This window comes from Acanthochromis polyacanthus, chromosome 22, assembly GCF_021347895.1.
Source record: "Acanthochromis polyacanthus isolate Apoly-LR-REF ecotype Palm Island chromosome 22, KAUST_Apoly_ChrSc, whole genome shotgun sequence".
Classification (NCBI taxonomy): Eukaryota; Metazoa; Chordata; class Actinopteri; family Pomacentridae; genus Acanthochromis; species Acanthochromis polyacanthus.
The window spans coordinates 7,721,979-7,737,244 of record NC_067134.1 but is presented as its reverse complement, the minus strand read 5'-3'; the positions used below and the strand labels follow the sequence as shown (position 1 = coordinate 7,737,244).

The 15,266-nt window shown below is 43.0% G+C and overlaps 3 protein-coding genes and 2 long non-coding RNA genes across 8 annotated transcripts; 2 read left to right on the top strand and 3 right to left on the bottom strand.

Moving 5' to 3' along the window:
- Positions 1 to 19: 19 nt before the first annotated feature.
- eef1b2 (eukaryotic translation elongation factor 1 beta 2) lies at positions 20 to 4,132 on the bottom strand. The gene is made up of 7 exons (XM_022221662.2): positions 3,965 to 4,132; positions 1,268 to 1,390; positions 1,050 to 1,188; positions 909 to 975; positions 587 to 712; positions 227 to 294; positions 20 to 140 (listed from the first exon to the last, which is right to left on the bottom strand). Exons 1-7 carry the CDS (start codon positions 4,042 to 4,044, stop codon positions 54 to 56), a joined length of 690 nt encoding a protein of 229 aa, XP_022077354.1. The 5' UTR covers positions 4,045 to 4,132; the 3' UTR covers positions 20 to 53.
- A 49-nt stretch (positions 4,133 to 4,181) lies between these two features.
- Positions 4,182 to 9,905, top strand: arl11 (ADP-ribosylation factor-like 11). The gene is made up of 5 exons (XM_022221663.2): positions 4,182 to 5,458; positions 6,419 to 6,484; positions 6,552 to 6,667; positions 6,820 to 6,997; positions 9,714 to 9,905. The coding sequence occupies exons 1-5, from the start codon at positions 5,426 to 5,428 to the stop codon at positions 9,840 to 9,842; spliced, it is 522 nt and encodes a 173-aa protein (XP_022077355.2). The 5' UTR covers positions 4,182 to 5,425; the 3' UTR covers positions 9,843 to 9,905.
- LOC127531846 (uncharacterized) lies at positions 7,385 to 8,939 on the bottom strand. Its single transcript, XR_007939084.1, has 3 exons — positions 8,817 to 8,939; positions 7,568 to 8,206; positions 7,385 to 7,496 (listed from the first exon to the last, which is right to left on the bottom strand). It is a non-coding gene; the product is annotated as an uncharacterized LOC127531846 (long non-coding RNA).
- On the bottom strand, positions 9,843 to 14,952 carry ebpl (EBP like). The gene is made up of 4 exons (XM_051942028.1): positions 14,390 to 14,952; positions 14,022 to 14,091; positions 12,439 to 12,577; positions 9,843 to 10,266 (listed from the first exon to the last, which is right to left on the bottom strand). Exons 1-4 carry the CDS (start codon positions 14,564 to 14,566, stop codon positions 10,017 to 10,019), a joined length of 636 nt encoding a protein of 211 aa, XP_051797988.1. The 5' UTR covers positions 14,567 to 14,952; the 3' UTR covers positions 9,843 to 10,016.
- LOC127531831 (uncharacterized) lies at positions 12,498 to 14,073 on the top strand. Of its 4 annotated transcripts, XR_007939022.1 has the most exons (6): positions 12,571 to 12,916; positions 12,951 to 13,226; positions 13,276 to 13,313; positions 13,344 to 13,505; positions 13,540 to 13,898; positions 13,952 to 14,061. It is a non-coding gene; the product is annotated as an uncharacterized LOC127531831 (long non-coding RNA). The 4 variants fall into 4 exon arrangements; XR_007939020.1 differs by having other exon boundaries at positions 12,498 to 12,632; positions 13,019 to 13,505; XR_007939019.1 differs by having other exon boundaries at positions 12,951 to 13,505; positions 13,540 to 13,807; positions 13,918 to 14,073.
- Positions 14,953 to 15,266: the final 314 nt, after the last annotated feature.

Sequence of the window (15,266 nt, the reverse complement as noted above, 5' to 3'; positions counted from 1 at the left end):
AATCAGAGAACCACAGCCGTTTGTGTTCCAGAACTTTTATTAAACGTTTGTGTTCAGATCTTGTTGAAAGCTGCCACGTCCATCGACTGAACGAAGTCCTCAAAGGCTGTGATCTGCTCCTCCAGGATGTCTGTGCCCACCTGGAACACAGGTAAGCACAGTTTAGCTGGTCGGTAAACAAACAAACAAACAAACAGCAATAACCAGAGAGGCAGAGCAGCGTCACCTTGTCGTCTTCCACCACGCAGCCGATCTGCAGCTTCTTGATGCCATAACCCACCGGGACCAGCTTGGCTGCAGGATGGAGGACACACCGATCAATTTACTGAGTACTGATCAGTCTGAAGCTGCTGATCAAACAGTTCAATCACATTTAATCTGCAGAGTTTCAGATCATTAAAGAGTCCATCAGACTTCAGCCGAAAGATGGTGAGTTAGATCATCATTACTCTGATACTATCAAGAAACATTTTACCCAACAATCTAGTAAATTCCATAGTACTGCCTGTAGTACTGTTTGGAATACTGCAATACTGACTATAGTACTGCATCTAGTACTGACTGTAGTACTTTGTGCAGTACTTACACTGCCCCCAGACCAGGCCGTCCATCTGGATACTGCGAACACACTCCTCCAGCTTGGCCATGTCCGTCTCGTCGTCCCACGGCTTCACGTCCAATAGGATCGAAGATTTGGCGATGAGGGCGGGCTCTGCAGGGGGAAGAGGAGTCAGTTACCATGGAAACCACACAAAGCAAACACGCGTTCCGATTGGAGGCTCGTCAGGTAAAAAAAGCGTGTCCATCAGGCGTCAGCCGAAAGATGGTGATTGGTTAATCATCATAACAAGCCCAGTGACTAATGACTGATGGGTACTGTGAGCGAGCGACGTGATTGGCTGACGTACTCTTGGCCTTCTTGGCAGCATACTCGGCCAAACGCTGCTCCTTCAGCCTGGCGGCCTCGGCATCTTCCTGCCAGACAGAGATCGGGGTCAGACACAGCAGCCTCCTCATCACACATCACCATGACATCACTGTGACCTCACCTCGTCGTCAGAGCCGAACAGGTCGATGTCGTCATCATCGTCGTCATCGTCGTCTTTTGATGCGGGGACGGGGCCTGAGGTGGTGTCAGCCACACCTGCAGGGCCGTACTGACCCAGAGGTTTCTTCACACCTGGCAGACTGACAGACAAGGGGAAGGGTTTACCTTGCTGATGTCACACCTGTCCCTCCCCCCAATCCATGACATCATCATCCTCACCTGTTCTTCTGGTTCTGGTAGGACTTGATGTGGTTGAACCAGCGGAGGGCGTGGCACAGGTCAGCAGGAGGCGGAGCCGAGACCGCCTCGAAGACCGCCACATCAGCCTGAGAGGGAACGTACCTGTAAACACAAACACGTCACCACGGTTACCGTAAACACAACCACAGTCAAAGTTAACACCGACACATCACTACGGGTACCCAAAAGGGGACAAACCTAAATACTACGTGTCCACAGCGGTAGTACTAAGTACAGTGCCTTGTGAAAGTAATCGGCCCCCTTGAACTTTTCAACCTTTCGCCACATTTCAGGCTTCAAACATAAAGATATAAAATTTTAATTTTTTGTCAAGAATCAACAACAATTGGGACACAATCGTGAAGTGGAATGAAATTTATTGGATATTTTATACTTTTAACAAATAAAAAACTGAAAAGTGGGGTGTGCAATATTATTCGACCCCTTTACTTTCAGTGCAGCAAACTCACTCCAGAAGTTCAGTGAGGATCTCTGAATGATCCAATGTTGTCCTAAATGACTGATGATGATAAATAGAATCCACCTGTGTGTAATCAAGTCTCCGTATAAATGCACCTGCTCTGTGATAGTCTCAGGGTTCTGTTTAAAGTGCAGAGAGCATCATGAAGACCAAGGAACACACCAGGCAGGTCCGAGATACTGTTGTGGAGAAGTTTAAAGCCGGATTTGGATACAAAAAGATTTCCCAAGCTTTAAACATCTCAAGGAGCACTGTGCAAGCAATCATACTGAAATGGAAGGAGTATCAGACCACTGCAAATCTACCAAGACCCGGCCGTCCCTCTAAACTTTCACCTCCAACAAGGAGAAGACTGATCAGAGATGCAGCCAAGAGGCCCATGATCACTCTGGATGAACTGCAGAGATCTACAGCTGAGGTGGGAGAGTCTGTCCATAGGACAACAATCAGTCGTACACTGCACAAATCTGGCCTTTATGGAAGAGTGGCAAGAAGAAAGCCATTTCTCAAAGATATCCATAAAAAGTCTGGTTTAAAGTTTGCCACAAGCCACCTGGGAGACATACCAAACATGTGGAAGAAGGTGCTCTGGTCAGATGAAACCAAAATCAAACTTTTTGGCCACAATGCTAAACGATATGTTTGGCGTAAAAGCAACACAGCTCATCACCCTGAACACACCATCCCCACTGTCAAACATGGTGGTGGCAGCCTCATGGTTTGGGCCTGCTTTTCTTCAGCAGGGACAGGGAAGATGGTTAAAATTGATGGGAAGATGAATGGAGCCAAATACAGGAGCATTCTGGAAGAAAACCTGTTGGAGTCTGCAAAAGACCTGAGACTGGGACGGAGATTTATCTTCCAACAGGACAATGATCCAAAACAAAGCCAAATCTACAATGGAATGGTTCACAAATAAACGTATCCAGGTGTTAGAATGGCCAAGTCAAAGTCCAGACCTGAATCCAATGGAGAATCTGTGGGCAGAGCTGAAGACTGCTGTTCACAAACGCTCTCCATCCAACCTCACTGAGCTCCAGCTGTTTTGCAAGGAAGAATGGGCAAGAATTTCAGTCTCTGGATGTGCAAAACTGATAGAGACATACCCCAAGCGACTTGCAGCTGTAATTGCAGCAAAAGGTGGCGCTACAAAGTATTAATGCAAGGGGGCCCAATAATATCGCATGCCCCACTTTTCAGGTTTTTATTTAAGAAAGTTTAAAATATCCAATAAATTTCATTCCACTTCACGATTGTGTCCCACTTGTTGTTGATTCTTGACAAAAAATTAAAATTTTATATCTTTATGTTTGAAGCCTGAAATGTGGCGAAAGGTTGAAAAGTTCAAGAGGGCCGAATACTTTCACAAGGCACTGTACCTGCAGTCGTACATAATCACCTGCTGTGGTACACACAGCACATGTAGTAACTTAAAAGTACTGCAGTAGTACATACACAGTAATTCCAGTAGTACGCAGAAGGTGAAATATTTGTATTAATATAAAGTATACTGAAATATATAAAGTACCTGCAGTACACCACACAGTAGCATGTACAGTACATGATGTGGTATATAGACTGTCTGCAGTACAACACAGTGGTACCAGACAAGTATCTGCACTTTTATTGAGTACTTGCAGTAGTCGTTAAGAACTATGTAAAGTCTTTGCAGTAGTATTTAAAGTAAATGCAGTAGCATATAGAGTATTTAAGGAGTATGTAAAGTAGAAGTACATACAGGACTTACAGTAGTACACACAGTACTGTGTGTGTGTGTGTGTGTATATATATATATATATATATATATATATACATATACATATAGTACTGTGTTCAGGCATGTGACGTACTACCTGAGCAGTTAGCAGTTAGCACCATGCGGCTTCACGATAATAGCTCGAAGCTTCTTCACGTCAAACAGAAATTAAACGAATTAAATAAACTCGAACCGAAGCCGAACTGGAACCGAACCTTCCGACAGCAGTTCGGCCCCTTCAGAACCTTTACAGCTTCCGGTTCGGTTCTTTAAACGTTTGAATTCCGCTCAGCCATCAGCCCGTCGGCTAACGGTTAGCCACGTTAGCTCAGCGCGGAGCCAAGATGGCGGCACCGGCACGGAACCGAGCTGAGTTTCTGCTGTTCTACTGGTTCTCTGCGGGCTCTACTGCGGGTTCTACTGGTTCTACTGCACTGACCCCTCTATGTAGCTGCGGTCCGACAAGAAATCGTTCAGCACTTTGAGGCCGGAGGCGGATTTCAGGTCACCGAAGCCCATCTTGACAGTGAAGGAGCCACCGGAGGAGGAAGGAGAAGGACGGAGGAGGCGGGAGGAGCGGCCTTTATAGCCGGAGACAGACTCCTCCTCGCCGGGCACCGCTCCTCCTTCAACCCGCTGAGCCCTGAGGAGGAGGCGAGTGTCAAAGAGCTTAATTTAAAACAAACTGAGAAACAGAAACATTCAGAAAACACAAGTTCACAAAGATTTAACAAAATCTGATTATTTATCAGTAAACAATTAATAAGAATAAATAAAGGACGTAAGTTGGTCATGGTTTTATTTTACATTAGCAAATAAAATTATCACATAAAAGGCAAAATTCTAATAATGAAGGAAAAAATAAATTATGAGATAAAATGTTTTCAGATTTTATAAATGAGTTGAAAGAAAAAACACTGATTATAAATTAGAAACCAAATTAGGAGATAAAATGTCGCTAAACAGCCACAATTTATTATATAAAGGTTCAAACTTATGTTTAAATCATAACAACGCTCCAAAACAAATAAATAATAAAATAAAGTGGTTTGACATGAAAACATAAAGTTTGAATTTAAAGTTTAACATTTTAATTATGACATTTAAAAAAAGTAAATTATTAAGTAGAGTAAAGTGGAAGATTCAAGATAAAGTTAAAGTTCAGATGCTAAGAGTCCAAGTTATGAGATGAAGTTTAAAAGTGAGATTCTGAGCTAAAAAAAGACGTGTGACACATTTATGAAATAATGTGTGAAAATGTGACATTTTACATTTTAAGACCCAAAAATAGAATGACGAAAAGTTTAAATGTGTTTTTTAAAAGTGAGAAGCACAAATTCAAAACAGAATTATTAGATAAAATGTCAGTAGTTTGAGATAAATATTTATAGACAAAACTGATCATCATAGATGTATTATGGAAAGTTTAAATTATGACTTAAAATGAAACTATTAAATAATCATTTTTAAAAGTAGATATATTGTGAGTTAAAAGTTTTACATTTCGATTTTTGAAAAGAATAAAGTCCAATAATAAGGAAAATAAAATGTTAAACACCAGGATTGAGCTCATGGATTGGTCCTTCCAGGTGATCAGAGGTGACATCATCGTGATTATTGGAGGTGATCAGTTACTTCAGTTTCTTCTCCTTCTTCCAGTGTGTCGTTGGATTCAGGTGTGTTTGGGTTCAGTCAGCAGGAATGCAGTCAGACCTGTCCCACGGTCACATGACCCGCCCTCGCCCCATGCTGCTCTCCTATTGGCCACCAGCATCAACAAACCCGAACACGCCTGAGACCTGTGAGGGAGCTTCAGCTGCTCTGGAGAGTTCAGTCAGACTGATCTTTAGTCGAACACAAGAAGAAGAAACAGTTCAGAGGACAGAAGAAGAAGAAGAAGATGGGTCAGGCTCGCTCCTCCTACTGTCCTCAGGTAAATCACAGCCTCACCTGGCAGACAGGTGAGCTGCTCATTTACACCAAGAAGAATAATTCAGATTTAGCCTCTGAGTCGATCTCATGCTGAACACAGCAGCTTTGCATGTCCTGTTTCTCTCCTCATGTTACATGTATGTTATAGACATGTTACATGTATGTTATAGATGTATTACATGTATGTTATATATGTGTTACATGTATGTTATAGATGTGTTACAGGTATGTTATAGACATGTTACATGTATGTTATAGACGTGTTAAAGGTATGTTATAGACATGTTACATGTATGTTATAGATGTGTTACATGTATGTTATAGACATGTTACATGTATGTTATAGACGTGTTAAAGGTATGTTATAGATGTGTTACATGTATGTCATAGATGTGTTACATGTATGTCATAGATGTGTTAAATGTATGTTATATATGTGTTACATGTATGTTATAGATGTGTTACATGTATGTTATATATGTGTTACATGTATGTTATAGATGTGTTACAGGTATGTTATAGACATGTTACATGTATGTTATAGATGTGTTACATGTATGTTATATATGTGTTACATGTATGTTATAGATGTGTTACAGGTATGTTATAGACATGTTACATGTATGTTATAGACGTGTTAAAGGTATGTTATAGATGTGTTACATGTATGTCATAGATGTGTTAAATGTATGTTATAGATGTGTTGCATGTGTGTTGTAGACATGTTGCCTGTATGTTATAAACCTGCTACATGTATGTTATGAACATGTTACATGTATGGTATAGTCATGTTGCACGTGTGTTACAGGTGTTCATTTCTCTGCTGCATGATAACTTTGATGAATGTTTTTTTTATTTGTTTGTTTGTTTATCTGTGATCATAAATAAATAATCTGGATATGAAAGCCTCCAAAGCAGCAGGACTTCACCTGTCCTCTCACCTGTCCTCTCACCCGTCCAGGTGATCCTCATGGGCCTGGACTCTGCTGGGAAGTCCACTCTGCTGGCCAGACTGCTGACAGGACAGGTGAGTCTGTCCCCAGGTGTGTGTGACAGGAAGTGTCCAGGTGAGTCTGACCTTCTGTTCCTTCCAGGTGATGGAGACGTCTCCGACCGTCGGCTTCAATGTGGGAACCCTGGTCCTGGACAAGAAGACGTCTCTGACGGTGTGGGACATCGGAGGACAGAGAAGCATGAGACCCAACTGGAGGTGAAGATACACACACCAGCTGGCCCAGACAAACAGACAAGCAAACAGACAGACAAACAAACAAACAAACACACAGACAAACAAGCAGACAGACAAACAAACAAGCAAGCAAGCAAGCAAACAGACAATCAAACCACCACGGTGTTCTGCAGGTTCTATCTGGACGACTGTAAGGCTCTGGTCTTCGTGGTGGACAGCACTGATCCTGGTCGGATCCCAGAGGCCCAGAAGGCCCTGAAGAAGGTTCTGAGTGATGAGAGGCTGAGAGGAGTTCCTCTGATGGTTCTAGCCAACAAGAAGGATCTGCCCAACTCCATGACCATACGGGAGGTAGGAGAACCACGAGGGAGGTAGGACCATAGGGGAAGCAGAACCATAGGAGAAGTAGGAGAAGCACAAGGGAGGTAGGAGAACCTCCCAGAGGTTCCACGGATCACTCACAGTTTAGATGATCCTGAAGACCAGGTTCATGTTCTGCAGATCAGGAGAACCAGCTCCACTGGTAACAAACCAGAACTTTAAATGTTCTGATGACTTTAACAATGAAGGAACTCACCACAGAACCAGAACAAGAACCAGTAAATGTTTCTGGAAAAGCTATGGTAGAACCTTTAGCTAGAACCCTTTAGCTAGAACCTTTAGGTAAAACGCATTAGGTAGAACCTTTAGGTGGAACCCTTGAGATAGAACCATTTAGGTAGAACCTTTACGTGGAACCTTTAGGTAGAACGCTTTAGGTAGAGCACTTTAAGTAGAACACTTTAAGTAGAACCTTTAGGTGGAACACCCTTTAGGTAGAATCCTTTAGGTAGAACACTTTAAGTAGAACCTTTAGGTAGAACACCCTTTAGGTAGAACCCTTTATTTAGAACCCTTTAGGTAGAACACTTTAAGTAGAACCATTTAGGTAGAACCTTTACGTGGAACCTTTAGGTTGAATGCTTTAGGTAGACCTCTTTAGGTAGAACCTTTAGGTAGAACGCTTTAAGTAGAACTTTTAGGTAGAACCCTTTAGGTAGAACCTTTAGGTAGAACCTTTAGGTGGAACCCTTGAGATAGAACCATTCAGGTAGAACCTTTATGTGGAACCTTTAGGTAGAACGCTTTAAGTAGAACCTTTAGGTAGAACACCCTTTAGGTAGAACCCTTTATTTAGAACCCTTTAGGTAGAACACTTTAAGTAGAACCATTTAGGTAGAACCTTTACGTGGAACCTTTAGGTAGAATGCTTTAGGTAGACGTCTTTAGGTAGAACCATTAGATAGAACACTTTAAGTAGAACCTTTAAGTAGAACCCTTTAGGTAGAACCTTTAGGTTGAACCCTTTCAGTAGAACCTTTAGGTAGAACACTTTAGGTACACGTCTTTAGGTAGAACCTTTAGATAGAACACTTTAAGTAGAACCTTTAGGTAGAACCCTTTAGGTAGAACCTTTAGGTAGAACCCTTGAGATAGAACTATTCAGGTAGAACCTTTAGGTAGAACGCTTTAGGTAGAACCTTTAGGTAGAAGGCTTTAAGTAGAACCTTTAGGTAGAACCTTTAGGTTGAACCCTTTCAGTAGAACCTTTAGGTAGAACACTTTAGGTAGACGTCTTTAGGTAGAACCTTTAGATAGAACACTTTAAGTAGAACCTTTAGGTAGAACCCTTTAGGTAGAACCTTTAGGTAGAGCCCTTAAGTAGAACCCTTTAGGTAGAACCTTTAGTTCGAACCCTTTCAGTAGAACCTTTCGGTAGAACCTTTAGGTTGAACCCTTTCAGTAGAACCTTTAGGTAGAACACTTTAGGTACACGTCTTTAGGTAGAACCTTTAGATAGAACACTTTAAGTAGAACCATTTAGGTAGAACCCTTTAGGTAGAACCTTTAGGTAGAACCCTTGAGATAGAACTATTCAGGTAGAACACTTTAAGTAGAACCATTTAGGTAGAACCTTTACGTGGAACCTTTAGGTAGAATGCTTTAGGTACACGTCTTTAGGTAGAACCTTTAGATAGAACACTTTAAGTAGAACCTTTAGGTAGAACCCTTGAGATAGAACTATTCAGGTAGAACCTTTAGGTAGAACGCTTCAGGTAGAACCTTTAGGTAGAAGGCTTTAAGTAGAACCTTTAGGTAGAAGGCTTTAAGTAGAACCTTTAGGTAGAACCCTTTAGGTAGAACACTTTAAGTAGAACCATTTAGGTAGAACCTTTACGTGGAACCTTTAGGTAGAATGCTTTAGGTAGACGTCTTTAGGTAGAACCTTTAGATAGAACACTTTAAGTAGAACCTTTAAATAGAACCCTTTAGGTAGAACCTTTAGGTTGAACTCTTTCAGTAGAACCTTTAGGTAGAACACTTTAGGTAGACGTCTTTAGGTAGAACCTTTAGATAGAACACTTTAAGTAGAACCTTTAGGTAGAACCCTTTAGGTAGAACCTTTAGGTAGAGCCCTTAAGTAGAACCCTTTAGGTAGAACCTTTAGTTCGAACCCTTTCAGTAGAACCTTTCGGTAGAACCTTTCGCTGGAACCATTTGGTAGAACTTTTGGGTAGAACCCTTCAGGTAGAACATACCAGCTCCGGTTGGAGGTCCTGGTTCCTGTTAGTTCAACACCAGACTGACTGGTTCTAAGGAGAATATCTCAGCTCGAAGAAGAGCTTTCTCTCATCTTCAACTTCTGTCCCCTCCATCCTCCCCATCCTCCCCATCCTCCCCCATCCTCCCCGTCCTCCCCGTCCTCCCCCATCCTCCCCCATCCTCCCCCATCCTCCCCGTCCTCCCCATCCTCCCCCATCCTCCCCGTCCTCCCCGTCCTTCCCATCCTCCCCATCCTCCCCATCCTCCCCATTCTCCCCCATCCTCCCCCATCCTCCCCGTCCTCCCCATCCTCCCCGTCCTCCCCATCCTCCCCGTCCTCCCCATCCTCCCCCATCCTCCCCCATCCTCCCCGTCCTCCCCGTCCTCCCCATCCTCCCCCGTCCTCCCCCGTCCTCCCCGTCCTCCCCATCCTCCCCATCCTCCCCATCCTCCCCATCCTCCCCATCCTCCCCCGTCCCACCAGGTCTCCAGACAGCTGGACCTCCCGTCCTATGGGGACCGTCTGTGGGAGATCCAGGCCTGCAGTGCTCTCCAGGGCCTGGGCCTCCAGCAGGCATTCCTGTCGGTCCACAAACTGATCAAGAGGAGCTGATCATTGATCAATCAATCTTTATTGGTTATTTATTGTTGAATAAAATAAAGTTTTTACAGCTGATCCAGACGAGTTGATCGAGTTGTTTGATCACTACAGGTTCTATTGTTTCCATTAATGTTCTGTTAGAGTGAGGTCATCATGTGAGGTCATCATGTGAGGTCATCATGTGATCTACATGTTCTTCCTGCTCTTGAGGTCTGTGTCCGTTCTGAGCGCGTGCAGACTGCGGAGACAGAACCAGGACTGGACCAGCAGCAGGACCGGGACCAGAACCCAGAGCCCGTTGAAGAAGACCAGGTAGACCCACAGGTAGAGCCGGCTGGACGTGTCCAGGTGAGGACTGCCCATCAGCCAGTCAGGACAGAAGGTCATCCAGCCGCCGTACAGCTCGCACACGCTCAGAGCGACCTGCAGGAAGTGTCTGATAGGAAGAGAAGCAAATACCGATCAGTAATCAATACGCTAATCAAGACAGTCAAATACTGATCAATAATCAATACATTAATCAGTACAACCAAATACTGATCAATAATCAATACAACCAAATACGATCAATAATCAATACAACCAAATACGATCAATAATCAATACATTAATTAATACAACCAAATAAGATGAATAATCAATACATCAATCAATACAACCAAATACAATCAATAATCAGTACAACCAAATACTGATCAGTTGGTCCTATTACCTGTAGTACTAGTTGCAGTACTGCCTGTAGTACTTCATGCAGAACTACATGTAGTACTTGATGCAGTACTGCCTGTAGTACTTGATGCAGTATTATCTGTAGTATTTGATGCAGTATTACCTGTAGTACTTGATGCAGTATTATCTGTAGTACTTGATGCAGTACTGCCTGTAGTACTTGATGCAGTATTATCTGTAGTACTTGATGCAGTACTGCCTGTAGTACTTGATGCAGTATTACCTGTAGTACTTGATGCAGTACTGCCTGTAGTACTTGATGCAGTATTACCTGTAGTACTTGATGCAGTATTATCTGTAGTACTTGATGCAGTATTATCTGTAGTACTTGATGCAGTACTGCCTGTAGTACTTGATGCAGTACTACCTGTAGTACTTGATGCAGTACTGCCTGTAGTACTTGATTCAGTATTATCTGTAGTACCTGATGCAGTACTACCTGTAGTACTTGATTCAGTATTATCTGTAGTACCTGATGCAGTACTACCTGTAGTACTTGATGCAGTATTACCTGTAGTACTTGATGCAGTATTATCTGTAGTACTTGATGCAGTACTGCCTGTAGTACTTGATGCAGTATTACCTGTAGTACTTGATGCAGTACTACCTGTAGTACGTAATGCTGTATTATCTGTAGTACTTGATGCAGTATTACCTGTAGTACTTGATGCAGTATTATCTGTAGTACTTGATGCAGTACTGCCTGTAGTACTTGATGCAGTATTATCTGTAGTACTTGATGCAGTATTACCTGTAGTACTTGATGCAGTACTACCTGTAGTACTTGATTCAGTATTATCTGTAGTACTTGATGCAGTACTGCCTGTAGTATTTGATGCAGTATTATCTGTAGTACTTGATGCAGTATTCCCTGTAGTACTTGATGCAGTACTGCCTGTAGTACTTGATGCAGTATTATCTGTAGTACTTGATGCAGTATTATCTGTAGTACTTGATGCAGTATTATCTGTAGTACCTGATGCAGTACTACCTGTAGTACGTAATGCTGTATTATCTGTAGTACTTGATGCAGTATTACCTGTAGTACTTGATGCAGTATTATCTGTAGTACTTGATGCAGTACTGCCTGTAGTACTTGATGCAGTATTACCTGTAGTACTTGATGCAGTACTACCTGTAGTACGTAATGCTGTATTATCTGTAGTACTTGATGCAGTATTACCTGTAGTACTTGATGCAGTATTATCTGTAGTACTTGATGCAGTACTGCCTGTAGTACTTGATGCAGTATTATCTGTAGTACTTGATGCAGTACTGCCTGTAGTACTTGATGCAGTATTATCTGTAGTACTTGATGCAGTACTGCCTGTAGTACTTGATGCAGTATTATCTGTAGTACTTGATGCAGTACTGCCTGTAGTACTTGATGCAGTATTATCTGTAGTACTTGATGCAGTACTGCCTGTAGTATTTGATGCAGTATTATCTGTAGTACTTGATGCAGTACTGCCTGTAGTACTTGATGCAGTATTATCTGTAGTACTTGATGCAGTATTCCCTGTAGTACTTGATGCAGTACTGCCTGTAGTACTTGATGCAGTATTATCTGTAGTACTTGATGCAGTACTGCCTGTAGTATTTGATGCAGTATTATCTGTAGTACTTGATGCAGTATTACCTGTAGTACTTCATGCAGTATTACCTGTAGTACTTGATGCAGTATTATCTGTAGTACTTGATGCAGTATTATCTGTAGTACTTCATGCAGTATTACCTGTAGTACTTGATGCAGTATTATCTGCAGTACTTGATGCAGTATTATCTGTAGTACTTGATGCAGTATTACCTGTAGTACTTCATGCAGTATTACCTGTAGTACTTGATGCAGTATTATCTGCAGTACTTGATGCAGTATTACCTGTAGTACTTGTCCTTCAGTACTGCATGGATCAGCAGCAGACCAATCAGAGAGTCGAGGACAACGGTCAGAATCTCTACAGAAACGATGGTCGGATCAGAAACTAACCAGCGACTGTCGGCTTTACTGTACTCCCTCCCTACAGGAGAGACAGACAGATGAGACAAACAGACAGATGAGACACAGACAGACAGGTGAGACACAGACAGACAGGTGAAATATAGACAGACAGACGAGACACAGACAGACAGGTGAAACACAGACAGACAGGTAAGACACAGACAAACAGGTAAGACACAAACAGACAGGTGAGACACAGACAGACAGGTGAGACACAAACAGACAGGTGAGACACAGACAGTTGAGACACAGACAGGTGAGACACAGACAGTTGAGACACAGACAGGTGAAACACAGACAGACAGGTAAGACATGGACAGACAGGTGAGACACAGACAGACAGGTAAGACACAGACAGGTGAAACACAGACAGACGAGACACAGACAGACAGGTAAGACACAGACAGACAGCTAAGACACAGACAGGTGAGACACAGACAGACAGGTGAGACACAGACAGGTGAGACACAGACAGGTGAGACACAGACAGATGAGACACAGACAGACAGGTGAGACACATACAGACAGGTGAGACACAGACAGACAGGTGAGACACAGACAGACAGGTGAAATATAGACAGACAGACGAGACACAGACAGACAGGTAAGACACAAACAGACAGGTGAGACACAGACAGGTGAGACACAGACAGGAGAGACACAGACAGGTGAAACACAGACAGACAGGTAAGACATGGACAGACAGGTGAGACACAGACAGGTAAGACACAGACAGACAGGTAAGACACAGACAGGTGAAACACAGACAGACGAGACACAGACAGACAGGTAAGACACAGACAGGTGAGACACAGACAGGTGAGACACAGACAGGTGAAACACAGACAGATGAGACACAGACAGACAGGTAAGACACAGACAGGTGAGACACAGACAGGTGAGACACAGACAGATGAGACACAGACAGACAGGTAAGACACAGACAGGTGAAACACAGACAGACAGGTAAGACATGGACAGACAGGTGAGACACAGACAGGTAAGACACAGACAGACAGGTAAGACACAGACAGGTGAAACACAGACAGACGAGACACAGACAGACAGGTAAGACACAGACAGGTGAGACACAGACAGGTGAGACACAGACAGGTGAAACACAGACAGATGAGACACAGACAGACAGGTAAGACACAGACAGACAGGTGAGACACAGACAGATGAGACACAGACAGACAGGTGAGACACAGACAGGTGAGACACAGACAGATGAGACACAGACAGACAGGTAAGACACAGACAGACAGGTGAGACACAGACAGACAGGTAAGACATGGACAGACAGGTGAGACACAGACAGACAGGTAAGACACAGACAGGTGGGACACAGACAGACAGGTGAGACACAGACAGACAGGTGAGACACAGACAGGTGAGTAGTAGAAATACTTTAATACCTCAGTACTGTAATACTTTAGTCCTTTAATACTTGTTCAACTCACACAGTTCCGCCAGCGGGCCTTCAGAGGTCTCCACCGTCCCAACTAGAGACATGTAAACAAATGGACCCTCCTAGGAATGTAAACAACAACCAGACATGTAAATAAACGGACCCTCCTAGGAATGTAAACAACAACCAGACATGTAAACAACAGACCCTCCTAGGAATATAAACAGCAAACAAGCAGGGATCTGTAAACAACAAACAACCAGAGACATGTAAACAACAAGCAATCAGAGTCATGTAAACAACAAACATCCAGAGACATGTAAACAACAAGCAATCAGAGTCATGTAAACAAACATCAGGAACTGAAAATGACGGACCTGCAGACGTGAATCAAAGAGAAGAAGAAGAAGCTCCTCCTACCAGCGTCAGGTGGACGATGACATCATAGAAGAGCCACAGCAGGACCCACCTGTCCTCAGCTGAGCTCTGCCCACCATACCTGTGAGTCAGGAGCACAGCAGCTAATACCTGGAGGCAGCATGCTAACAGGGAACAGACGGTGACCAGAGAGAGGCCGGGGGGCGCCGCTGAGTCCATCAGGTAGAAGTACTGCACTGAATACACGCTGTACCGCTGCAGTAGTACTCAATAGTAGTAGTAGTGCTATGTAGTAGTACTGAGTAGTAGTAGTAGTAGTAGTAGTAGTAGTAGTAGTAGTAGTGAGTAGTTGTACTTCTGCTGCTGAGCTCTTGGTGAATGAACTGTGAAATGTGGAGAGACATCCCAGGCTCCGCCCTAGTCCCTCCTGATTGGTCTGTTGGTTTGAAAACCTGCCCAGTCTTTTCTGATTGGCTGCAGAGGAGACCACCCCACTCCCTGGCCCCCGCCCCCTGACAGTCTGACTGACAGGAAGCTTTGGGATTGTTCTAGAAGAAGAGATCGTCCTCTCTGCTCCTCACCTTTAATCTCTAGAAACCTGCCGATTCATTTATTGGTCTTCTATAAATGATTGATTGTTTTATCTTATAGATCTATCAGTTACTGATCATTTTATTCTATTGATCTTTCAGCAATGATTGATCCTTTTGTCTTATTGATCTTCTATCAATGATTGATCATTTTATTCTATTGATCTTCTGTTAAAGATTACTTATTCTTATTTTATTGATCTTCTATCAATGATTGATCGTTTTATTCTATTGATCTTCTGTTAAAGATTACTTATTCTTATTTTATTGATCTTCTATCAATGATTGATCGTTTTTATCTTATTGAGCTGAACCTGGAGGAAGAACGA